The sequence below is a fragment of the Arthrobotrys flagrans genome (genome assembly GCF_004000055.1).
Source record: "Arthrobotrys flagrans strain CBS H-5679 chromosome Unknown unitig_9, whole genome shotgun sequence".
In the NCBI taxonomy this organism is placed as follows: Eukaryota; Fungi; Ascomycota; class Orbiliomycetes; order Orbiliales; family Orbiliaceae; genus Arthrobotrys; species Arthrobotrys flagrans.
The window spans coordinates 3,204,133-3,225,878 of record NW_027137551.1 but is presented as its reverse complement, the minus strand read 5'-3'; the positions used below and the strand labels follow the sequence as shown (position 1 = coordinate 3,225,878).

General features: G+C 45.7%; 6 protein-coding genes across 6 annotated transcripts; 2 read left to right on the top strand and 4 right to left on the bottom strand.

The window, feature by feature from the left end:
* Positions 1-939, bottom strand: DFL_006301 (uncharacterized protein; the record flags this gene model as incomplete). The annotated part of the gene is made up of 3 exons (XM_067635698.1): positions 1-292; positions 355-442; positions 507-939. The coding sequence occupies 3 exons, from the start codon at positions 937-939 to the stop codon at positions 1-3; spliced, it is 813 nt and encodes a 270-aa protein (XP_067490100.1).
* Positions 940-3,219: 2,280 nt separating this feature from the next.
* Positions 3,220-3,699, top strand: DFL_006300 (uncharacterized protein; the record flags this gene model as incomplete). Its single annotated transcript, XM_067635697.1, has 1 exon — positions 3,220-3,699. One exon carries the CDS (start codon positions 3,220-3,222, stop codon positions 3,697-3,699), a length of 480 nt encoding a protein of 159 aa, XP_067490099.1.
* A 203-nt stretch (positions 3,700-3,902) lies between these two features.
* DFL_006299 (uncharacterized protein) lies at positions 3,903-5,812 on the bottom strand (the record flags this gene model as incomplete). The annotated part of the gene is made up of 4 exons (XM_067635694.1): positions 3,903-4,547; positions 4,601-5,332; positions 5,401-5,477; positions 5,527-5,812. 4 exons carry the CDS (start codon positions 5,810-5,812, stop codon positions 3,903-3,905), a joined length of 1,740 nt encoding a protein of 579 aa, XP_067490098.1.
* A 1,996-nt stretch (positions 5,813-7,808) lies between these two features.
* Positions 7,809-8,684, top strand: DFL_006298 (uncharacterized protein; the record flags this gene model as incomplete). The annotated part of the gene is made up of 2 exons (XM_067635693.1): positions 7,809-8,034; positions 8,104-8,684. The coding sequence occupies 2 exons, from the start codon at positions 7,809-7,811 to the stop codon at positions 8,682-8,684; spliced, it is 807 nt and encodes a 268-aa protein (XP_067490097.1).
* Positions 8,685-10,009: 1,325 nt separating this feature from the next.
* DFL_006297 (uncharacterized protein) lies at positions 10,010-12,162 on the bottom strand (the record flags this gene model as incomplete). Its single annotated transcript, XM_067635692.1, has 4 exons — positions 10,010-10,134; positions 10,199-10,211; positions 10,434-11,952; positions 12,020-12,162. 4 exons carry the CDS (start codon positions 12,160-12,162, stop codon positions 10,010-10,012), a joined length of 1,800 nt encoding a protein of 599 aa, XP_067490096.1.
* A 6,596-nt stretch (positions 12,163-18,758) lies between these two features.
* On the bottom strand, positions 18,759-19,217 carry DFL_006296 (uncharacterized protein; the record flags this gene model as incomplete). The annotated part of the gene is made up of 1 exon (XM_067635691.1): positions 18,759-19,217. One exon carries the CDS (start codon positions 19,215-19,217, stop codon positions 18,759-18,761), a length of 459 nt encoding a protein of 152 aa, XP_067490095.1.
* Between the last annotated feature and the right edge of the window lie 2,529 nt (positions 19,218-21,746).

The following is a 21,746-nucleotide window of genomic DNA, read 5'->3' as shown; positions in this document are numbered from 1 at the left end:
TTAATAATAATCCCTCCTTGAACTCCTCCTCGAATCTCTTCTGTCAGGGTAATAATAATCATCTCTGGTACCGACGGAAACATGGGATCTTCTTCTCTTGGACGACGAATGAGAATGACGGTGACGATCGCCGCTCCTGCTTGTCCTGTGTCGCTTGGATGACCTGCCCTTTTCGACAAATACGGCGCCGGGCTGAACTGGCACTGCTGCTGTGGTCGTTTGTGAAACGTTTCTGACAGCAGGTTGAACCGGGTATCCTTCTTCGATGACGGTACGGCGGGCGACGGGTCCGCTAGGATTATAAATGTTAGAACACTTATATATAATGAAACTTATCAGGACCAGACAGCTTACCCAACTCGTCGGTATTCATCCGCTACCATCATAGCAATCTGGATGCCCCCGATACAACAGAGGAAGAAGAACACGATATTCGCGAGCACTTTTATATCAATCGAATCAGTACCACCAATGCTAAAATGGTAATGACAAGAACGAAACCGTACCTAACCCCCACCCCGCCCTCAACAACCCACAAACCGAACCTACATCATTAGTCCTCGAAACTTCATTCAAGTCCCCCGCCTTCGCCGCGGCACATTCGTCAATCGCCGGCTTCGTCAACAACGCCACACCCACAATACACAGTATCATTCCCACCAAATCAAAGAAAGCAATGGTAATTGAAACGTTATTCGCCCGTAGGAATGTTATCAATATTAGTATCGACCATACCGTGCCTATTATCCCCACTGCGAACATATAAACGACAGATTGCGGTGTGCTTGAGTTTGAATTCGAGAATATGGTCATGACTTGTGCTAGGACGGCGAAACAGGCGATTAGGGTTACGATATTGACGAGGCGGAAGAAGATGTACCCGGGACCTGGGTAGGCTGGGTCCGAAAGGGTAGCTTTGGAACCTGGGGCGACTTCCATTATTGCGATTTTATGTGAGGCTCAATGGATACCCGTGAACTTGTTACTTGGAAACTAGCGCTGGGTGAAATTGATTCCTGGGACGGGCGGATTGGGAAAAAAATGAGGTACCGAATGATTACCAATAACGCAATAGGCAATATGTTTCTATGCTTTCGAAAAAAGGTACGTATACCGCGAAGACTCAATATCACCAACGCCAGAAAAAAGTCGCGGACTTGGCGAGAGTGAAATTGGGGGGAACTTTCAAAAAACCTCAGCGACGATAGGAATCGGAGAAAAGACATTAAAAAACACGACGCAGAGGAAGCGGGAGAGGGGACACTAAAAAAGCCCGCTTCAATCGTAGGACCAGCGAGGTACAAAATATCCCGTCTTCATATTCACATAATGACGCTGCGTGCATCTAGTACCCGAATCGACACACATGATAGTCGGCCACCACTCCTAGGCCGACCGAAACTCTGCAACTTTGCTAGGAATCAAGGCTAGCCACTCCGATAATGACACCTTCTTTCCAACTTAATTCCGCACCAAGAGACAACAAACCCCATCTCCTCTATGCAATGTCTTGTTGGAGGGGTGTGAGTCCGAAAAACTACACCAGAAATAAAGTTGTGTTGATGAATCAGGTAACGGCCTTACACAGGCATACTGTCTTGCATATCATCAAAGCTACGTCATAGGACTGTATCCACCCCTGTCCTGCAGCAGAGATCATACGTATAAGCCCTTCTGCTTAGCGTGAAAGTGGAGCAGAATTTGTGCTTAGCATCAGAAAGTGAGTAGGCATCATTTTTATAATTCCTTTGGCCTAGGTCAAAATAATGTAGGAGAGAGGTTTGGTTTGCAAAGGCGATTTGGGATTTGATTCAAAGTATGCGGGATGAGGCTGCCCAGCGTGAGATGTTGTGTAACAGCACTAGTAATGATTGCAGTTTTGGGCAACTCTCTGAGCTTCGACCAGACTGCTCGCCCGAGCTTTACAGAGTAGACTCAATACATCTGGGACAATAACTTCAAGATATGTACTCGGTATAATTAGCTAAAAGTATTACATATTCATTTTAAACTAGACCCGTAGCCTCGTAATTTGTAAAAATTAAAAATTACCTCGAGCTGGGAAGAACCCAGAAACGTCGGGCGTCACAGAATCCAACAAAGAAAAACGCAAAAGGGAAGTCTTTGATAACGGCCATCCCGACCTAGAACATTCATCACAAGCACCGCGTAGAACTTTCATTGTTAGTATCCAAACTAACGTTTCAAAGACCTCCATGAAAAGGAATTCAGTGTTGTAAACAAACCACCATACAGAGCGCGGACCGCCTACATAAGCTACTACCCTCTGGGAGGATATCGCTAAACCAACCTCTCCTCGTCCCCATCTCCTCGCTCACTTTCCCTATGCCGAAATGGAAAGAAAATTGTATCAGATTCAAGTTACCTCTTAATAGTAGTAATGTCGAAGTCTGCCTTCCATCACCTAGCAGCTTGCAGAATACTCTAGTAGTCCTTACATCCCCGTTCAGAAACATCTACTTCTGGATCTGGCTCATATATTCTTTCTCGTCCAACGGTTTCGAACGATTTGATAACATTAGTCTTCCGCAGCCACTTTCGCAAATATATAGCTTTTTACTCGGATCCACAGAACTTGCAGCAGCCGTCAAGTCGCAGATAATTTCAATAATCAACAGTAACGCGGCTTTATCCTGGTTCTTCTTCTTATTCGGACCCGAACTACTTCCAGGGTGGCACAGCCTATTCGAATCATTACAGTATTATGACGACTGGATCACAGCATATAAGCTTGGCCTAGTATTACTCCCAGTACTGTGGGGGTTAATAAAAGAAGCTCCATATTTCTGCTTGCAGTTGGTTAACCTCATCCCCAAGGCGATATTTATCGTCGTCCTAATTTTCCCATTTACAAGCTTCAACTTCATCGCGGTTGGAAGCTTGAGCCCGCTCCTTGCTGATTCATTTCACAGAGAGTTCGAAAGCAACTTCAAAGTCTGGGAATCCCACATTATCGAACCGCTGATTTGCTGGTACATTGTAAGCACAACCCTTAATACCCAAAGATGCACCATCAGCTTCCTAACGCCGTAGGTGGTAGCTTCACTACTTCGGCCACTAAACTCCACGATAAAGATGGTGCCAAAGTCAGGGAAAGTTATCGATGCCGGCCTATACACCTACCAAGAACGTAAACCAAGCGCGGGTATACCCTGGGCTTTCTTTATATGGTTTTTTATCGCTCTCTTTAGTTCAGCTATGCTCATGCTCGCCATATTGTTCGCCTGGGATCTTTCCCTTTTCGCCTTGCCTTGGTGTTTCTTCTCAATTTCGTACTTATTTCGCGGAGCCCGTAAGCGCCGTACTCCCATGGGTGCTAGGTTGAATGAATCGTCAGGAGGAGATAGGGATCATATGTGGGCTGTCGGGTGGATGAATGGATATAGAGAAGGACAGATCCAGTATCGGCAAAAGCTGTATGAGTTGATGGGGGCCAAGGGTGGTGGTGAGGATGAGGACGAAAATTACGACGATGACCAAGGAGCTTACAATGGAAATGATAAATATCATAAAGGAAATGAAACGGATTACTCGCACCATGGAAGGCATAGGTATACTGGGCACCTTGAGCCGGTGATCCCGGATTCAAGACCGCCCCCTAAAGGCTCAACACTCACCGATGCAGCCCTTTCGCGAAGGGATAGGAAATTGTGGGAAGGCGATAGAACAGGAGAGTAAAGAAAACAGGCACCTCGGGTGGGAATACATGATTACGAAACGGGGAGATGACAAAGTGGCCGGTGTGTAGCGTTTTGCTTGTAAACCGACATAGTATTATTGAGTTCTCGAACATGTCTGCGATCTTTTTTGTATCTTTGTATGTATAGTATTGGTTTTAAACTCGTTTCTCGGTAACACATTGGTCCTGTGCTTAGCATATGCTATGCGGAAAATATTTTCTCAATGACCTGCTTGCAAGCCTGAACGTCGACTTTGCCGCCAGTCGCTTTCATCAGGTTTCCGATAAAGAAGTTCTTGAGGTTTGGCTTCTTCCCAGATCGCACTTGCTCTGCTTTCTCGGGATATTCGGAAATAATATGGTTTGCAATCTTGATAAGTCCTTCGTCATCTTCCCCTGCTGTAGACCGTGTCGCAAGATCGTATTCCTCAATCAATTCTACAACACGAATATTTGAATCATTAAAGGTGACGAGATGGTCAAGGACCCGTTTGGCGTTTCCGGCGGTAAGAGTTCCATTCTGGAGGTTGAAAAGTAGGTCCGCCATTTGAGCTGTGGTAACGGGATTGTCCAACCATGCGATAAAACTAGCCGCAAGCCTCCCTCCTAGCTCATGGAGAGTCCAATTTCCTATCAATTTACCTAGATGTTTCGAACCCGGCTTAAAGTCCGGACGGGCCGACAGGTCATCATAGATGGCTCTATAGTAATTCACTCTGGCTCCATCGTCAAGATCAACCATGGTGCGGGCGTCTTTGAGTGTCAGTGCGAACGGCTCGTTCATTAGCTCCAAAAGAATCTGGTCAGGCAGCGGGGGCAAAGTCGATTTGATGTGGTTCACAAGCGACTATCGAAGTTAGCATAATTTTATTAAATTCCATATTATACGTGTGTACTTACTTCTTCGATAATTAGAGGAGGTAACTCGGCATCGGGCTTATATCGATAATCCACTTCTCCTTCTTTACTACGCAGTTTCCTTGATCCCCCCCTAACAGCATCCCAACCTCTAGTTTCACCTTCGATTTCACCCCCACTTTCACGTACTGCTATCTGACGTTTTATTTCGGCTTCAATGCTCTCTTGTACCGCCTTGACACTGTTCAAATTCTTGATCTCAACTCTTCTTCCGAGCCCTGGCAAGCCCTTTTCTTGAATGGAAACATTGACGTCGCATCGTACTCCTCCCTTTTCCATACCATCGATAGCTGCTGTAGAGGCTTTTAAGATACTTTGAATTTTCTTTAGACATGCTGCCGCATGCTTTGAGGATTTTAAGCTTGGTGTCGTGATAATCTCAACCAAGGCCGAACCAGCCCTGTTAAGGTCCACGAGTGTTCTCGCTGGAGTATCCTCCGTTGCAGGTTGAAATATCGATTTTGCAGTATCTTGCTCCATCTGCACTTGTTTTATCCCGATCTCAACAACCTCCGACGGGTCTAACCCGTCCAGTTCGTTTAATACTATCTTTCCATCCGACGCAAAGGGATGATAAAATTGGGTTATTTGATAGCCATTGGGTTGGTCTTTGTAAAAGTAATGTTTACGGTCAAATGTGCTACGGCGGTTTATTCGACAATCGAAGGCGACAGCAGCGCGGATTGCGGGGACTATTGTGGGAATGTTGAGTTTCTATAATTCCTCAGAAACTTGTCAGCCGATATACGACGAGGGAAGGGTGGACGGGAATAGAAACGGACAGGTTGTATACCGGGTATTGAAGCATCAAAGGGTGCTACCCGACTATTAGGAGGTGCATTGAAAGATGTAGTAGCATCTATAGTCGATTAGCATACGATAAAATAACCTGGTGGGTCCAAACGTACAAGAGAATAGCTTTCGAGGGGCATTGAGCTGGGCATGGATCTCCAATCCAACTGTAACCTCCCATTTTGAATTCTTACACTCTTTCCCGTTACCCTTCGTTGTAGACTTCACCGACCGAGGTTGTCCATCTGGAGGTGGGGAGGTTGAGGACTGATTGGGAGTTTTGACCGTTTCGGCATGTAGTCTTCGGGATTGAGTGAGGCAGGATGGGCATACCCATTGGCTCGGGTACCGGGGTACTACGAATGGCCTGCCGACCCTTAATACAGATGTCGGGGGTGGCATTGCATGTCCAGCTTTCCAGAGCTGTAGAGTCAATACGGGACTTCGTGAGTTGAGGCGCAAAATCGAAAGTTCCACGCTCTGTCGTGTTGCAACATGTGGCGCAAACGTGGTTTGGCGCCACACAAGAAGTACTAGATCCCGTGACTTTTGGATTTCCAAAACTCCAAATGTTGTCGAGCCTGAGCCACTATTTGTAGGGAATAGTCTGAGCATTCGATTACTAAAATTAAACTGTTTGGAAAATAATTGGGTGAGGTTGATGAAAGGGCCATCGCAAACCGAATTGTGGGCACAACACAGTTCCTAGATTGTACTGTGTGTGAGCTTTAACGGACTTATTCTCAACTGTCCCGACACTTCACTGCACGGTTTGAATATTTCTGATAATCTATAGTCTGGAAGCCTCCCTAAGTAGGCACTTAAGTCACTACTTGCTCAATTGCAGAATGCTGGTTACGAATCTAAGATATCAAGACACATCTTGAAAATATTCTTACAAGTTCCCTTCATAGGAGCGGTTCTGAATTCTGCTGGATCATGAAGCATAGCATTCACAATGTGAAAATTGACGGTTACGTATGCAAGAGCTTACTTGTTCATTTATTTTGATGCCCTGGGTCCGTTTATATAGATCGATTTCAATTTATCAAGTAGCGCCATGGCGGTGGAAGGATCACTAGCTATACTAGTACTAAGTTATTCACACCTAGATATACAGCTTCAATCCAGATAACCTCAATATCAAGGCTTTCTGAATGCAAGAGCATAGGATTACTGCTTCTGGAGCCATGGGCATGTGCATAACTGCTTCGTCACGATGTCATCGTAGTGTCATTGCAGTGTCATTTCTGTCCGCCGAGACGGCTAACAGCTTAAACGAGAAGAAATTTAGAACCAGGCCCACAGAGGGCTCTGACCATTTGGGGACCTCATAATAGAGGATTGGTTTCACCAGTTTCCGAGGTCCTCGTTTCACGGCACGAGCATAGACCGACCCGCCTTTGGCCCAACGGATTTTATAATTCAACCGGCCACAAATACCTGTATACATGTAAGGCGACGGAGCTCCGGCAACATGCAGATATATACTACATCTCTTACGATTTACCTCTTCGAAAGCTGCAGGTAAGCTAGCCAGCGCTTGGCCGGGTTCTTAATCCCACCTGATAGAGACAACTTCTCAATCTCAACCTCAAATGCGCACGTACCTCTACATTGCTGTGGTACATATTGGGCCCCGATGTAGCCAAACCAACAGGGGCTGTTTCCGTTTTAGCAAGCCCAGTAGATGATCACTTCCATGACGAGAACAAGCTGAGCAGGGGTATTTCCCAAAAGAGACGAAGGTTTGACAACAACCCTCCCCAAAATGGGATAACCATGTCTCACATGCTGCTCCCAAGACCTTCGAGGTCCGACTTTTGCTTCGATTGCGTGCGGGTTCTGCCTTCTTAGCGCTATTAGATTACCGAATGCAAGGAGGAAGATAGACAAGGTGGTCTGAGGGAAAGATATTCGAGGGGCACGGAAAGGCCACAAGCTCAGTGAAGGAGACTTCTGCGGTTCAATCCGCTTTCTGAGCAGCTTTTGACGAAAGTTAGTATATAATACACTCTGTAACACCTCCTGTTGTCGTTCCGTTTCGTTTATATAAACGTTTCCAGGAGGTCGGTTTCAGCATCACACAAAATACTTGAAACCCCCCCCAAAATACATCAAATAATAGATTAAACGCGGCTTTCGACAGAGCTTCACAGCATTTCAAGAGGGTCCTTTCCTTTACACTTTTTTTCTTTGACATATTTCCAAAATTTTATTTCCCGCCTGGAGATTGATCAGATCTTGGTAGCGATATATCGACGCACCTACCAGGGATCCACTCATATACAATCTCCGCTAATATTTTCAAAGACACCCTTGCAAGTCTACGATCACGTTTCCCATATCTCAGGAAACAAAAAAAGGACAATTCAAATAGCGTCGTTACATAAGCAGAATGGCCGTGGCGGCAACATCAAACTCAAAATCGAAAGCGGCTCCAGCCAAGCCTATGGTCCAGAGTCCATTGAATGGACTACCGCCTTCTCCATCCGAACTACCTTCACAATCTGAATGGGATAAGGCGCTATCATTACCCATAGTGGACGTAGATGGTCAAATACATTCGTTCGAATCTCTTATCCGACCGGATGATGAGATTGATACCGTTCTCGTAATATTCAGTAGGTTTAATTACTCTTACGTTGGCTGCTTTGAGCGTATAACATGCTAATAATCGTTGCCTCCGACAGTCCGTAATTTTTTCTGTGGCCTTTGCAAGAACTACATCGAATCACTGTCACCCCTCATCACACCAGAAACTCTCAAATCACAAAGAACACGACTTATAATAATAGGATGCGGAGGCTACAGCATGATCAAACCATATGCCGAAGATCTCAAGACATCCTTTTCCATATACACTGACCATTCGAGGGCGATATTCAAAGCCTTCCGTATGGGTAGAACATTACAAGGTCCGGCAAAGAAGCCAGCCTATGTAAAGACCACTGTAGTGGAAATGGGATTGAAAGCCTTCAAACATGTCGTGAAAAGTGCCATGCATGGTGGAGCATTATGGGAAGCAGGTGATATGAGTCAAGTTGGTGGGGAATGGTTTATAAGGAATGGAAAACTAGAATGGGGGCACAGGATGCCGGATACGGCAGGGCATATGAGTGCTGAGGAAATATGGGATGTTGTGAAGTTTAGAAGTGAGGGACATGAGGAAACGCTGGTTAAAGAAGGGGTCGTAAGGGCAGGGACTATGGAAAGGTATGGAGCACTTGAGCCTTCGATAGCTGAAGGTACCGCCCGCTGTGGATGTAGTTGAAGTTTTTGGTCCTTTTTGAAACAAGTTCATCATCTTTTGGCGTTATCCCACCATTCAAATCTTTGTCATCGTTTGGTTTTGTTATGGGCTACTAAGGCGGGTATTTTGTTCTCAATTCATTCGCTCGGAGCGGCCTGGGGCCGACATCCGGTCCCGTTCGGATTTATCACCCCTTATTCTTAGTAATCATTTACATATACTGTGGGAAATTACAATGAGAAATACGAGATAACAAGTATCTTTCGAATCGTATTGTTCCTGACCGTCAATAAATGGGACCTGGTGTGCAGTCGACAGTCTTATATATCGGTAGATATCAATGACCTTCAAGTAGGATCACCATGCTTATGTATGTACATGTACATGTGCATACTTAGTTATGCAGACCCATATGCATAAACTGATGCCTACCACCAGGTTACATTGGTCCCCATTGCCGTAAAGATTAAAACATTTCTAAGAGCTATCTGCCATTTCGTTGGTAATCTTGGCAACATCGTGGTTGAAATAAACAAAAGCCCACTGGTCACTCGACATTGTAGGGCGTGCTTTGACGAGCCGATGATCGGCAGCTGGTAGGTAACTGCGCCAGTACCCTGGTATTGGATGCACCCATCTGGCCCCCAAAATCCTCACCCCAAGGCCACCAACACAGATTCGTGTTGCTTCCTCGAATGCATGCTGTATATAAATCTTTCTATTGGATGGTGCACCAAAAAGGCGTTGCTTTTATCGCCTCATGGGACCCTCGCACGCATTACATAATATCACGGAATTCGTGATTGGCGTGGCGTTTCCCTCATGCAGAGCTCTGCTAACGTTATAGTTATTAGGTCGATAACTCTGGATATTTTGTGTGTTCTTCAGGCATATTGGAAACTCGGAAAGCTTGTTTGAAGCTGGTATGACTGTTGTCATTGGACCCACTGCTTGTCCGGCAGGGCCGTCTCAATCCGAGATTGAGCATATAAAGTATTCGAGACCCTGGATCTGAAAAACTCGATATTTATATTCGTTTCTTGTTCCCAGCAACCTTCTATCCTATCGAATTTTGGGAGAACGGCATTTACCTTCTTGGATTTTTCCTAGGATGTCTCGACTACAGAGTATATATTGTAATGGCCTGGCCTGGGAAGCTGTGCAGCCGAACGGGTGGGAATAAGGTATGGGACGCCAAGCCAGCGGAAGGGATATGGATCCTTCACTCAACACGGTGGTTACGTTGTACCGCTGTACGGAAGACGCTTTAAGTAAAATAAAGCTCATAAAATTGAACGCTGGATCTATTTTTTGACCACCATTTGACCTTTAAGACCAGGTTTTCCTTATTTTGCCCTCTTCCAAAGCTTCTGCGCAACATTGCAGTTTACTCTACGAGTTTCCGGTACTAATGTGGAATGGAAGTTCAGATCATTCATCAAATCCTTTCGATTCAATTCAGGCCTCCTCTCTGGTAAGGCCCTAATAAGCTTAAGGTCATACAGGGTTCTTGTCCGATCCTCGTGGATACGTACCAATGAAGAGATGCTGTTAGTGAAATAATGGAGTGTATCCCCATTCAAAGTGAGTATTATCTTTCCCAAAGAAAACAAACGCCGTGATGAATGTTTGATACATCATAAATAAAGGAAAAAAGGATTTCATAAGAGCTAATGAGAAGGGTTTGCCAGTTCCTTAGACCATGGCGAATCTACCCTCCCGTGGAAAGAAATAACGGCAACAGATGACAAACAAAACAGCGAACTAGACCAACCAGTACCAGAACTTCTCAAGTAGGTTCTTGGGGATCTGTTCAGGCCAGTATTCAGCATCAATAGCGGCTTTTCCGGTGTACAAGTCGACTTCGGCGGGCTTGTGGATCTTTGTACGCTTCAGGACCTTCCAGAATGCATAGAGGACGAAGAAGATTGGGATACCAATATATGCAATAATGAAGTCCTCGACCTTCCAATTGCCCTTAGTGAAGACGGAAAACCCGTTGAAGAGGATGATGACCGAAAAGAAGACCAGACCGGCCCATGCGGTATATGGTTGCCCCCAGGCACGGAATGGAAGGGTAGACCTATCGACGCCTTGGGCCTTGAGGGCGGCGGTGAACTGGATTGAAGCTACGCAAATTGTAGCCCAGGTGAACAGGTTGGCGATGGTGACGATGTTGGAGAACCAATTGAAGACGTTACCAGATCCGCTGGAGACAGTCATGAAAGTAAGGAGAGAAACCGAAGCGGTAACTGCGACACACCAGACCGGGACACCACGCTTGCTGCATTTGAGGAGGAATCGTGGGGCTTGTCCAATCTGGGCCATGGCAAACAGGTATCGAGAGCCAGTGTAGAGGAAGGCATTGCCAGACGACGAGGCGGATGTCAAGATTACCGCATTAATAATGTGGGGGAGACCCTTGATTCCGGCACGGTCAATAGCAATAACCCATGGGGACTGAGCAGCACCAGGGGCACCATCAGCTTGAGCTTGGAGGAGCTTGGAGTCATTGTATGGGACGAGGACACCGATGGCTAATGTTCCAAGGACGTAGAAGAAGAGGATACGCCAGAAGACACGACGGACAGCCTTGGGGATGTTCTTGCGAGGATTCTCGGCTTCACCAGCGGCAACGGCGACCATCTCGACACCACCGTATGAGAAAGCGGCATTAACGAGTGTGTTGAAGAGACCAAGGAAACGACCGGTATCGCCAGTACCGATGTACTCCTTCATAGCACCCGGATTTCTCCAGTACTGGAAGCCGTATCTGTGTCTGTCTGGACCACCGCCAACGTCGAGAATGAATGCAAGGATGATTAACCCGACGATTGTTATGATTTTGATACTTGCGAACCAGAATTCAGCTTCACCGTATATCGAAACCGCCCAGATGTTGAGACCGATGATAAGAACAATGATGACAGCGATATAAATGGAGGCATGGTCTGCATTGCGGTCCCAGTATCCGATAACAAGAGCAGCCGCAGAAATTTCGACGCAGAGTGTGATAGCTGAATTATACCATTGGTTCCATCCGACAGCGAAGCCAAGAGCCTCGTCGACATAACGATCAGCTAGTTGAGGGATAGCACCGGGAAGAGGAAGCCAGGTAGCCATTTCACCAAGACACTGCATCATGGCGTAGATTGCGATACCTGTAAATGAATAACCAAGGAGGACAGAGAGGGGACCCGAGCCAGCAAGAGCCCTGCCGACACCCAAGAAGAGACCCGTTCCGATGGTACCACCGAGGGCGATGAACTGGATGTGACGGGACTTCAGACTATATTTTTATTCAGTCAGCTGCCATTCTCGATGAGTCTGAGACTAAGGCTATCCAGACTACTTACCCACGAGCGACATAGCCGTACTTCTCGAAGTCCTCGGCGTTTTGGTAGATGTTGGCTGCTTCATTCTTAGCAACCTCAGATCGTTCAGGTTTGACGCCAACCTCGCTGGCGCGATGCTCATTTTTCTCGACGTCGTCCGACATGTTGATCGAAAGTCCAAGACGGTCTACTCAATGAAGAGGACGATTTGACTAACACCTCTTTTGTGGAGAGATTGATGTTGTGTTTCGCTTTTATAAGTAAAAGCGAAGAGGAAGAACACTAAGAGTGGGATGGGAAGGGTGATGGAGGAGATTGATGGAATTAGAAGGGCGAGAAGAAGCTTCTTATAAAGTAAACTCGAGATGGTAGAGATAACAGGAAACTGCCTGGGTATCTGGAAGAGGTGGCGATCCGACTCAATTGCAACGGGTGGTACAAAGGTACAAGCAACCACCCCGAGATACTACCACAACCGCTGGGGCACTTCTCCTCAACTGCTGCACGATGCCATCCATGTTGTCTAAGAATGAGAAGAAGCAAAGGATTCTATCGGGTAGAAGAAAAAGCAACATATCCGCAAAGCGTCTTATGCATGTCGCAAAAGTAGGAAATAGCGAAACAGATAATAGCACTAGCGTGCTAAAGAGTTAGGCTAGCGCCTGAAGGTGCCATATCAGGACGCAGGCTGCACCCCGGAGGTGTTACCAACCTGGACTCGACCGGAAAAGGCGAGAATCAGGACAGGCACCAGGTGGCTATATCGAATCAGGACCAAGTCTGTTATCACTAACGTCCAATTGCCGTTGGTTTCTCAATCTTAAGTTCGACAGTGTCTGGAATACAGAATGCAAATTCTTTTGGTCAATGGCGCTGCAAAATAGTTCACGGACATCGACCTCAAGGACTTAAAGATTATATCTTTGCGGTGAACAGAATGCTTCAACGGTCGAGATTGTTACAAGGCAACGCCCCCGCACTCATCGTGTCCGTCTGCCATTTCAAATACCAGCAACTACTGCGGGTTCCCAGATCTCGGGCAAGAATATTTGGCACTTCCGTCGGGGAAAATTGGATTTGACGTGAAGGTGAAGGTTCAGGTTCAACGTTGCTCTTCGAATTCCCACAGGAGTGATCCCAGATAGGCAGCAGCGTCAAGGAAAAAGAGACATGCGTCACAAACCCATGCTCCGGCCCACCGTCGACAGTCGCAGGGATTAGACGAGGCTTCATGGACACAAGCAAAAGCCAATATGCTGGCCTCCGCATTGGCATAAACAAAACTCCGCTTGGGATCGAAAAATCGCTAAATTCTGTTCGTTCTGCATGACTTGGCTTCCGTAAGTCTGCTTGTCTTATTTCGAAAAGCAAGCATCGGTCTAGCCGTCTAGACAGATGTTGAATGGCCAGCAGCTTTGAAATTCATTTTGGTGCAGAGTATTTTGTCTGCGGCGTTGCGGAACCATGGTTTGAAAACCTCGGTTCAAAATATTCAAAAGATACTCCAACACAGATCACTTATCACCAGAGAGCCTCGTTTCTAGATCCAGGATGACCCTAAATTACCATGATTTAGGTCTTCTGAAATGAATCATGATGCCTAGAATGGCATCTCCGATACCTAGCTCCCACGCTTCCAGATTTGCCAGCACCCGCCTGTCAAAAGATCCAAATCCCATAATACACCGGCTATCTACGGGGTGCAAAGCAACCTAAGAAAGACACCCCAACTTACGCCACCCAGGCTTGTTGCCTGGATTTCATCGGTGTATTTTCAGCTTGGCCTGATGGGCCATCACACACTCGCAAAGGTGATATTTTTGCCCCATCGGTGTTGCAGAGGTTTTTAAGCTTGAGATACACGCGAACCACAGATATCTTTTGCCTCCTTACTATACTAGTTAAACTAACTTAAATCTTATCGGCGGCTTTCTATGTATCAAGGATATCTTTAGTGGGGGAACATGCTATTTCTTATGATATATCGATTTGGTCGTTATCATTCACGATAGGGAAGACTCGATCTTCGGTTTGTTGCTTTCTAGTGCCAAGGGCTCTTGGTCTTTCAGAGACCCACTTGTATCTAACCTGGGTCTGGCTGCTGCCTGGAGTTGCCCAAGAATACTGAAGACATTTCTTTGCATTGCTTGTATTCTCTTGACCATGAGCTTGGATACGGCTGTAAAGCTTGTTCTCCAACAGCGAATCACCAGTTGGCGCTAATGCAACCGCAGACGTAGGAGCCCTGTTTTCCCTGCTTTTTTGTTGTTGGCTGCGAAGTTGAAAGGCCGAGAGATATCTTTCGGGATATAGTGATGTTATCCGAATTTTGACGTTTCCGAAACATGACAGGCCTGATATACTAGCCATCCTCCTCTCAATCTGGCAGGTGATAGTGGTCCTGGGGCGTTATGCTATTACAGCATGAGTCGCTCGATTCTAGCCTATCGTATGTGCTGGCACTATAATTCAATATTCGCCATCGTAACTGCCGGTTGAGTTATATTATATGGTCCATATTATTTAACCTTCATTTCTGACAGCTTGGTTCCATTGCATGTGGTTTACAATATGCTAGGTCCACATGCACATCTTCATCCCAGGCGGTCCCGTTAAACCCTAGTTGGAATTCTCTAGACGTGGGGGGTAAGATGATACGGCTCGTATTCGCAACCCGGCAGCTACACCGGGATACTCATTAAACGAATCTCATTTGTGAAGTGAGGCGTATCACGATATGTCGATAGCAATTTAATAGCATTCTCAACACCGACGATATATTCAAATTAAATGACTTCTTCAGCTAGCCCAACATAGATTTCGTTGTAACTCACACGGGCAAGTAGATGCGGCCTCATCTCGTAATACCTAGATCGTTCTCCCAGACATTTAAATCATCTATTCACTAGATTTACGTATCGCTACAAGAGCTAGGTCTTAAACACGCGACCAGGTTTGGATTTAGGCAGCCGACGCCTCCTTCCCCAGATTATTTGACCTATAGAGTTTTTATGTAAACGGCGACACAACCAATACCCGAATCCCCATTGGCCCGAGATGCTCAGCTCGAACGCATCCTCTCGGATGATACTACCAAGATGGGACGATTTGTTGACGCCAATACCTTCTAAAGACCTTCTCGTGTTCATGTTCAGACCTCAAAGATAAGCGAACGCCCCACACCTGCTGCAAAGCTACGCAAGACCATACGGCTTTCCGTCCCCTCGACGAATTTAACTGTGCAGCTGCAAGGTAGTGCCATGATCAGAGCAGGTTTTCTTCTTGTATTAAATCGTCTGCTACCCCATAACAGGATTTTTTTTGCCAGCCACCCTTAAGTCCTGTTTGAATATGGCAAACTCATATTTATTAATGATTATTGAACACTCGGGTCTCATATGCTGATAAAACGCTTATGCAGATAGAGTGGTGTTAAGAGACAGCCTCTTTTTTGTCGGACTTCCCGAGGCCGCAGATCTGCATGATACATGCACAACCACGTTTTTTTTTTTCCTCCCTCTTTAATCTTTGTAAAACGACCATCGGTCATGTATCCCAATCTGGATATCACGCTGCCAATATCTGGGCCAATTGCTTGTCTTTCGTGAACATACTTGGCGTCGGCCAAGTAAAATGTTCCCTGTCTAGGTCCGCAGGGGTGGCAACCAACACAGAATTTGTGTTATAGTTTTGTCGACACCGGCTTGGATGAGACCAGCTTAGATTAGTCTCGTTGTTTAGATCCATATTTTTTTTAGATACCAAGTAGTTGGTGCGGGGTAGCCCAGCTCTTTGCGTAACGTGGTCACAGTACCTTGACAAATAATGCAAGTCCATTTCTTGGACAAATTCGGCACTCGGACCTTTTCTCAGGTACAAGTTCTGCTACTCATCTACTTCTGGAGTCTAGGGTCAGAAAAACTACGAGGTTAGCTACAGCAAGTTTTGATTCGTGGTGTCATGTTTAATGTTGCCTATTCCCAAATTTCCCTCAAAATCTGATTGATACCGATACCAAGGGCCTAGTTTTAGTAGAGGCTTCACGTTATGGAACTAAACGTCCAACGCCATGGTTATGTTAACCATTTCTAGCGGTTTTAGCTAGAGTTCATATTTAACGAAACATCAGCTTCAGAGCTCAAATTGTTGCCTAGAAAATCTTACATAAACACCATCACTAAAGGCTTCAACATGGATCGATAAATATTTCACGAGTAACCCTGGGGGCCCATGGAGACATAAAACCAACTCTTTCCTTTGGCTACCTTTGAGCCCGACCTCCAGGTATCATACCCTGGTTTGGTATCTACTCACCCGGGTGTCGGAATCAATTAGCCCCCCACAGGACACGCATGCTCGTAGGCATCTTCCATGCAGTCTCAGTGATAAGCTTTCTGCATTTGCATGATCCGAAAGCCGAGATATCGGATCTCTAGCTAGGCGTCGTGGTGGGGGGAATAATGCATGGAAAGCCGAAGGGAGTACTATTTCTGCAGTTCATGTCCTATATCCATATTTCTTTTTGTTTTAATACCCACCGCCGTCGACATATGGGGATTTGTAGCGGCTTCTGAGGCTCCGAGTAGCCTGGAGTCGGATATCTATAGCAACTTGCAATATTCTAGGCAGACCCGAGGCTGCGGTACCAATTTGTCAAGGAGTGCGACTTTACTAAGATACATACATAGATACTTCTATGGCGTACAAATCGGGATTCCTGTAACACAACAGCACGCATGTCGGGTTCCGGGTTTGATACAATTGGTCCTTGGAAACCTGAACAATTCGAATTGGTGAGCTCGGTCACGGTGGCCGATGCCCCAGTCAATACCCTATCCAGGATACCCTGTTTAGGCTCCAGCATACTATGGAGGCCGTTGTTACACAGATACACAAGACCATTTTATTTGTCCGCATATATGATTAGTTGAGAATACAACACTGTGGTGTACTAGTTCGCGATAAATGCTTACTTTCTAACGTTATTACTCCGTAAAGTGTATCTGAAGATTAATAATGCACCATGTGAAATAAGAAAGGGACTCCAAAGATAGTATTATAGGTTCTTGTCAGCGCATATATTACACCTGATGCCTTCTCTATGCATGGAGGGCATATGATATCACGGTGTAACACAAGCTTCTGCCGAGTCGCCTGCCCCAGCCCTATATAGGACGCAGTTCGTCTCCTTGGGCTCGGACGCCTTTCTAATGTCTCGAAGCCGACGGAAACTTGCTCCGTACAGAATTGGGTTTTCGAAGGCTCTACAGGATATTTTCTTCCGTGGGGCCGTAAGGCTATCGCGCTTTGTTTCAGAATATCCTTTTGAGCCTGATGTTGTAGAGGTATTGGAATAACGACCGCGCCGCTGAATTGATGGCTAAAACAAAGCCTGGGCCGATGATTTTGTAGCACCTATATATCGACTCCGGCATGCGTGCAATTGTCTGCTTGGCAAATGCAATTTCAAATTTAACCTTTTGATCATAATAATAGTTTATAATTTTTTCTAGGTATCAAATGCTACATGGCACCAAAGACATATATACCGGCATCGCGGCTGGACACTGGCAGCTACAAGTACAACTATACCACGGACTCTAGGAATATATTTTCTAATGCGTCAGTCGATCGTAGACGTTTAAATTAAGTTTAAATGTCTGTTACCCGAAGTCCAGTCGAGATGATCCAACATTGCCATGAAATTTATCGAATGTCGAGATTGATACATCGACGCGTTCTAAATTGGGTGCAATAGCCGTAGTGGGAGAAAATAAGGACGGCCTAACTCCGGAATGAAAACAAATTAAACTCATTCGTTAACCCTCCTGTCTACCGTCAACTGCCTTGTATATAGCCCCTCCGAACACCAATTTGACTATATGCGTATCTGAATATCGTAGCATATGACCAGTAGACGTTGCGGGACTTCGAAAGTATGTTGCGGGAGCCGGCAGTAGCCGTCTATGATGTTTATCGATATGATTGGATTCGCGAGCGAGTCTTCAGCTTTTCAGGGATGCAGTGGTATAAACATACGGTATGTTGTATTTTAATCTTGTATTTTAATATTTTCTTTATATAGGCCGGATTCCACGGCAGTTCGGAAAACTAGGGCTGGGATGCATTGCGGAGTAGTTCGTCTCGCCGCGGCCTTTCCCGATCTGAACACCTGAAGTTATCTTGTCCGGATGCATCTACCGACATGACGACAGGATCCCCGGCAGGTGTGGATTAAACGGGACGTAAAAGTCTTGGCTGCAGCTTATCGGTTGCTTCCGGAAGGTGGAGCACCCCGTTCGTCTCGACGTATATCCACTCGAGGGCCGGGGATTCTTCCCATGGAGTACAACCTAGTAAAAGTTCCAGTCAGCAAAAATATAATCATTTCTTAGAGCACGTTCATGATACTAATTGGAAGGTTAAAGCAGGGAAATTTTGGAGTTCATTAAGGAAAGACTGGGTTTTATTATTTGACGCCGTAGTATGCTAGTTTATGCTGTGCTATGCTACAAAAAAGTTCAATTCCATGCAACTTCCAACCATTACCAACCAACACCCGGAAACTAATAAATATCAATTAAAATTAATGATTAAGGAGCGTGTGTGTGTGTTATAGTAATATGCTCGTAAAGGAAATCCATCTCGTATTCGTCGTTCGAATGTTTCTTTTTGAATCGTGATAAACCATTTAAGATTGTGCTTTTTGAGATTTTGAGATCACCACAGCAAAGGGCTCTCAGATCGAATCCCGTTGTATTTAAAGCCAGCAGTTCTGTGGCTGGTCCTGGTAGTAGGTAATGTAGACCTCGACAACACCCTCGCTGGTGGTACCGCTTGGGGAGACACTGCTGAAGGCCTCTGGGGAAGCGACAACAGTCTCAACTCCGTCACTAGCGACATCGATGGCAATGAAGTTGAACCAAAGGTTGGTCCTTGGGTTGCGAGCGCGGAAGCATGCACCGCAGGAAGGAGAGTTCCACCCAGTAACGAACTTGTGGGCAGCAACTTGGACACCTGGCTTGAGCTTAGACCTGAGTTGGCTGAGGTTTTGAACGGTACCATGGAACTTGGTGATCAAGCCATTGGCACCGTCGGAGCAAGCAAAGCTGGTAAGAGGAAGGTTCCTGGCGTAGGAGTAGTTTTCATCGTATTTCAACTGGCTGGCGGAAACGCAGGCAACCAAGAGGAGGAGAGTGTAGAAGAATCGGAACAACATTTTGATTATTGTTTGGAAGTGTTCGTTAAAAACGAAAGTTATACAATATGAATTTTATATTGAGTGTTTTGAAGGTAGCGAATGTATTGAAGTTGTGTGAAGAAGATAATGCTGATGATGATGATGATGATGAAAAAAAAATGACTTACGGCAGATTCAATGAGTATATATACTTGAGAGCAGACAGTTCGGAGCCCTATGGCACCCACGCTGAACTAGTCTATCATTACCATTTTTCATCGCGATGCTGCGATGCTCACGGGATTCTGTGAATATTCATCCGTGAGGTTACTTCGAGGCAAGGTTTGTCGAGCGAACAAGGATTAGGGTAAGATAAAAATAGTAGAGTTCTCGTTGTTCAGTATTCCTCTTTGCGTCACAAGCGAGGAAACCCTCACAAACAATTTTGGCGGGGAGCCCGTTATAGCCATTTAGGGGTTAGTGCATTTTGGTTTTCCTTTCATTGCCTCCAGCCTATGAACTCAATCGGCGAAATGCTTTAACGAATGTAACCCGAGATCATGAGAAGTGACATCAGAAATGGACCTAGTTGCCCAAAACAAAGCTTCTTGGTGAGGTGATATCTGGCGTACGGGCGGCAGAGCTCGATATTTCCGGTGATATTCACATATAGTCTTCACAACATGCATGCATTATGGTTGCTTGTTCATTGCATTGTGAGAACAATCTGCTTTCTTTCAGGCATTAAGCCGTCGGTCTAGAGCCCGCCATCAAGCCATTTCCCCATGCCGAATACCACCGACGTGGATTAACGGTAATTAACCTGGCTGATAATTATTGGGCACTAATCTGACAAACATCTTGATACGGGTTTTCCGTCATCACTAGGTAACTGTAGACCATTCTTTTTGTTTTTCATAAGAACTAATATCAAATGCAACCTACTGCACGCTAGGGACAATGTCTATAAGTTTTGGCGCATTTGCTTTGCATGTGGCGATATCGTATCGTCAGCCCAATATCCAACATCAAAAAGATCACCAACATAGGAATGTATTTCTCCACTCGACTTAGCAATAAAGCCATGTCGCAGCACCTAGTCGGAACCCTCCACACCCTTGGAAGCTAGGTTATCATTAATGTTTCCCGCGAGGAGAAAACGGGCAGATGCCTTAATTCAGGGTTTCTGCGCTGTAACCTTTTAAGGCCTTGTCTAACCATGTTTGGCATGGGTGCTCTGACATTTCTATGTTGTTTCTTCGCGCTGTTCACAAGACTCTACCAACAATTCACCGACACGAGATATTTGCTTGCATTCTATCCGGAGTTGGAAGGATACAGCATCTAACATGCAGCTGCGCCAGGTTATCTTGCCTTGGTTGTTGCCAAGCTCGCGGATTGCAAACCTTTTGGGAATACCTCCATGTCCTATATCGATATAATATTGAAGTCAAGATTCTGGGCAAAAGTAAAAAAAAAATCCTCGGACTATTGCGTAGAAAAAAAAAAAAAAAAAACTGAGACCGAGACTGAAGCAAATGGTCGGTATCCGATATCCGTTTGCAAATGTATTGTTGACATGCCTCCAATGATCAGAGGTTGACTTGTGTGTACCAGGCGTGTATTCGAATTCACAACGTCTTGCAAACGTTTAACTTCAAATACCGGCCTTATGGGAAACGAACGTTGTAGAAAACAAAAATTTCCTTTACTGACTGCGACCGACGTCATCAAGCGTGTAGGTAGGACGAGCGGATTCACTTTCTCGAATATTCGGTAGCGTCTATCTGGCGTGATGTCTAGGAAGATATTTTTACTTCCTGCACAGCACAAATGCAACGGCAAGCAAAAGCAAGTCAGGTGGTAGTGGCTTGACATGAGGCTGGTGAATGTGGTCCGGATCCTTTGTTAGAGTCGGCTTCTGGAATCCTCGGCTTGCCGAATGGCGGGATTAGCAAGCCGAATCAGCATCCGGAGTGCTGTGTAATGAAGGTAGGCAAGACCCTGTGGAATGCTGCAGTCTGGCCCTAGCGGTCCCTGTCCGGTCTCAAGGGTTTCTTACGATTGGTTTCCAGAAAGCTGTCATACATTTTGTTCAACGAATAACCGGCGTAATTTGATGGCTAACTGCATACAGCAGGGTCATCATCGCACCCTTTCATCAGCATGTAAGCATAAATTGGGCAGTACTGCAGGAAAACGAGATCTAGTAGTCGCAGATGATTGGCTCGCGAGATAGGAACAGGAAAAACTTTTGTTGCGAAATATCCCGACAACGAAAATATCTCATTCCGAGTATCCCCTTCATCCTAATTCGGCCCGGGAAATATTCGAAATTGATTGCATTTCGCACGAAATCCGAACAGTTCAATTTCCGCGGGAAATGACAACAGTAACCGACCGAAAGCGTTGAGAATACCGATCGAGGTTGCGACGCCTCGAAACAACTGAGGGGCAAGATCAGATGAAGGTTTTCATTCTCATATATGTCGAACAGCGGAAGGAGGGATGATTTAGTCGGTCGAGCTCTTGAGATCCAAATCGCTGCAAACCTCGCTGTTCTTGCAT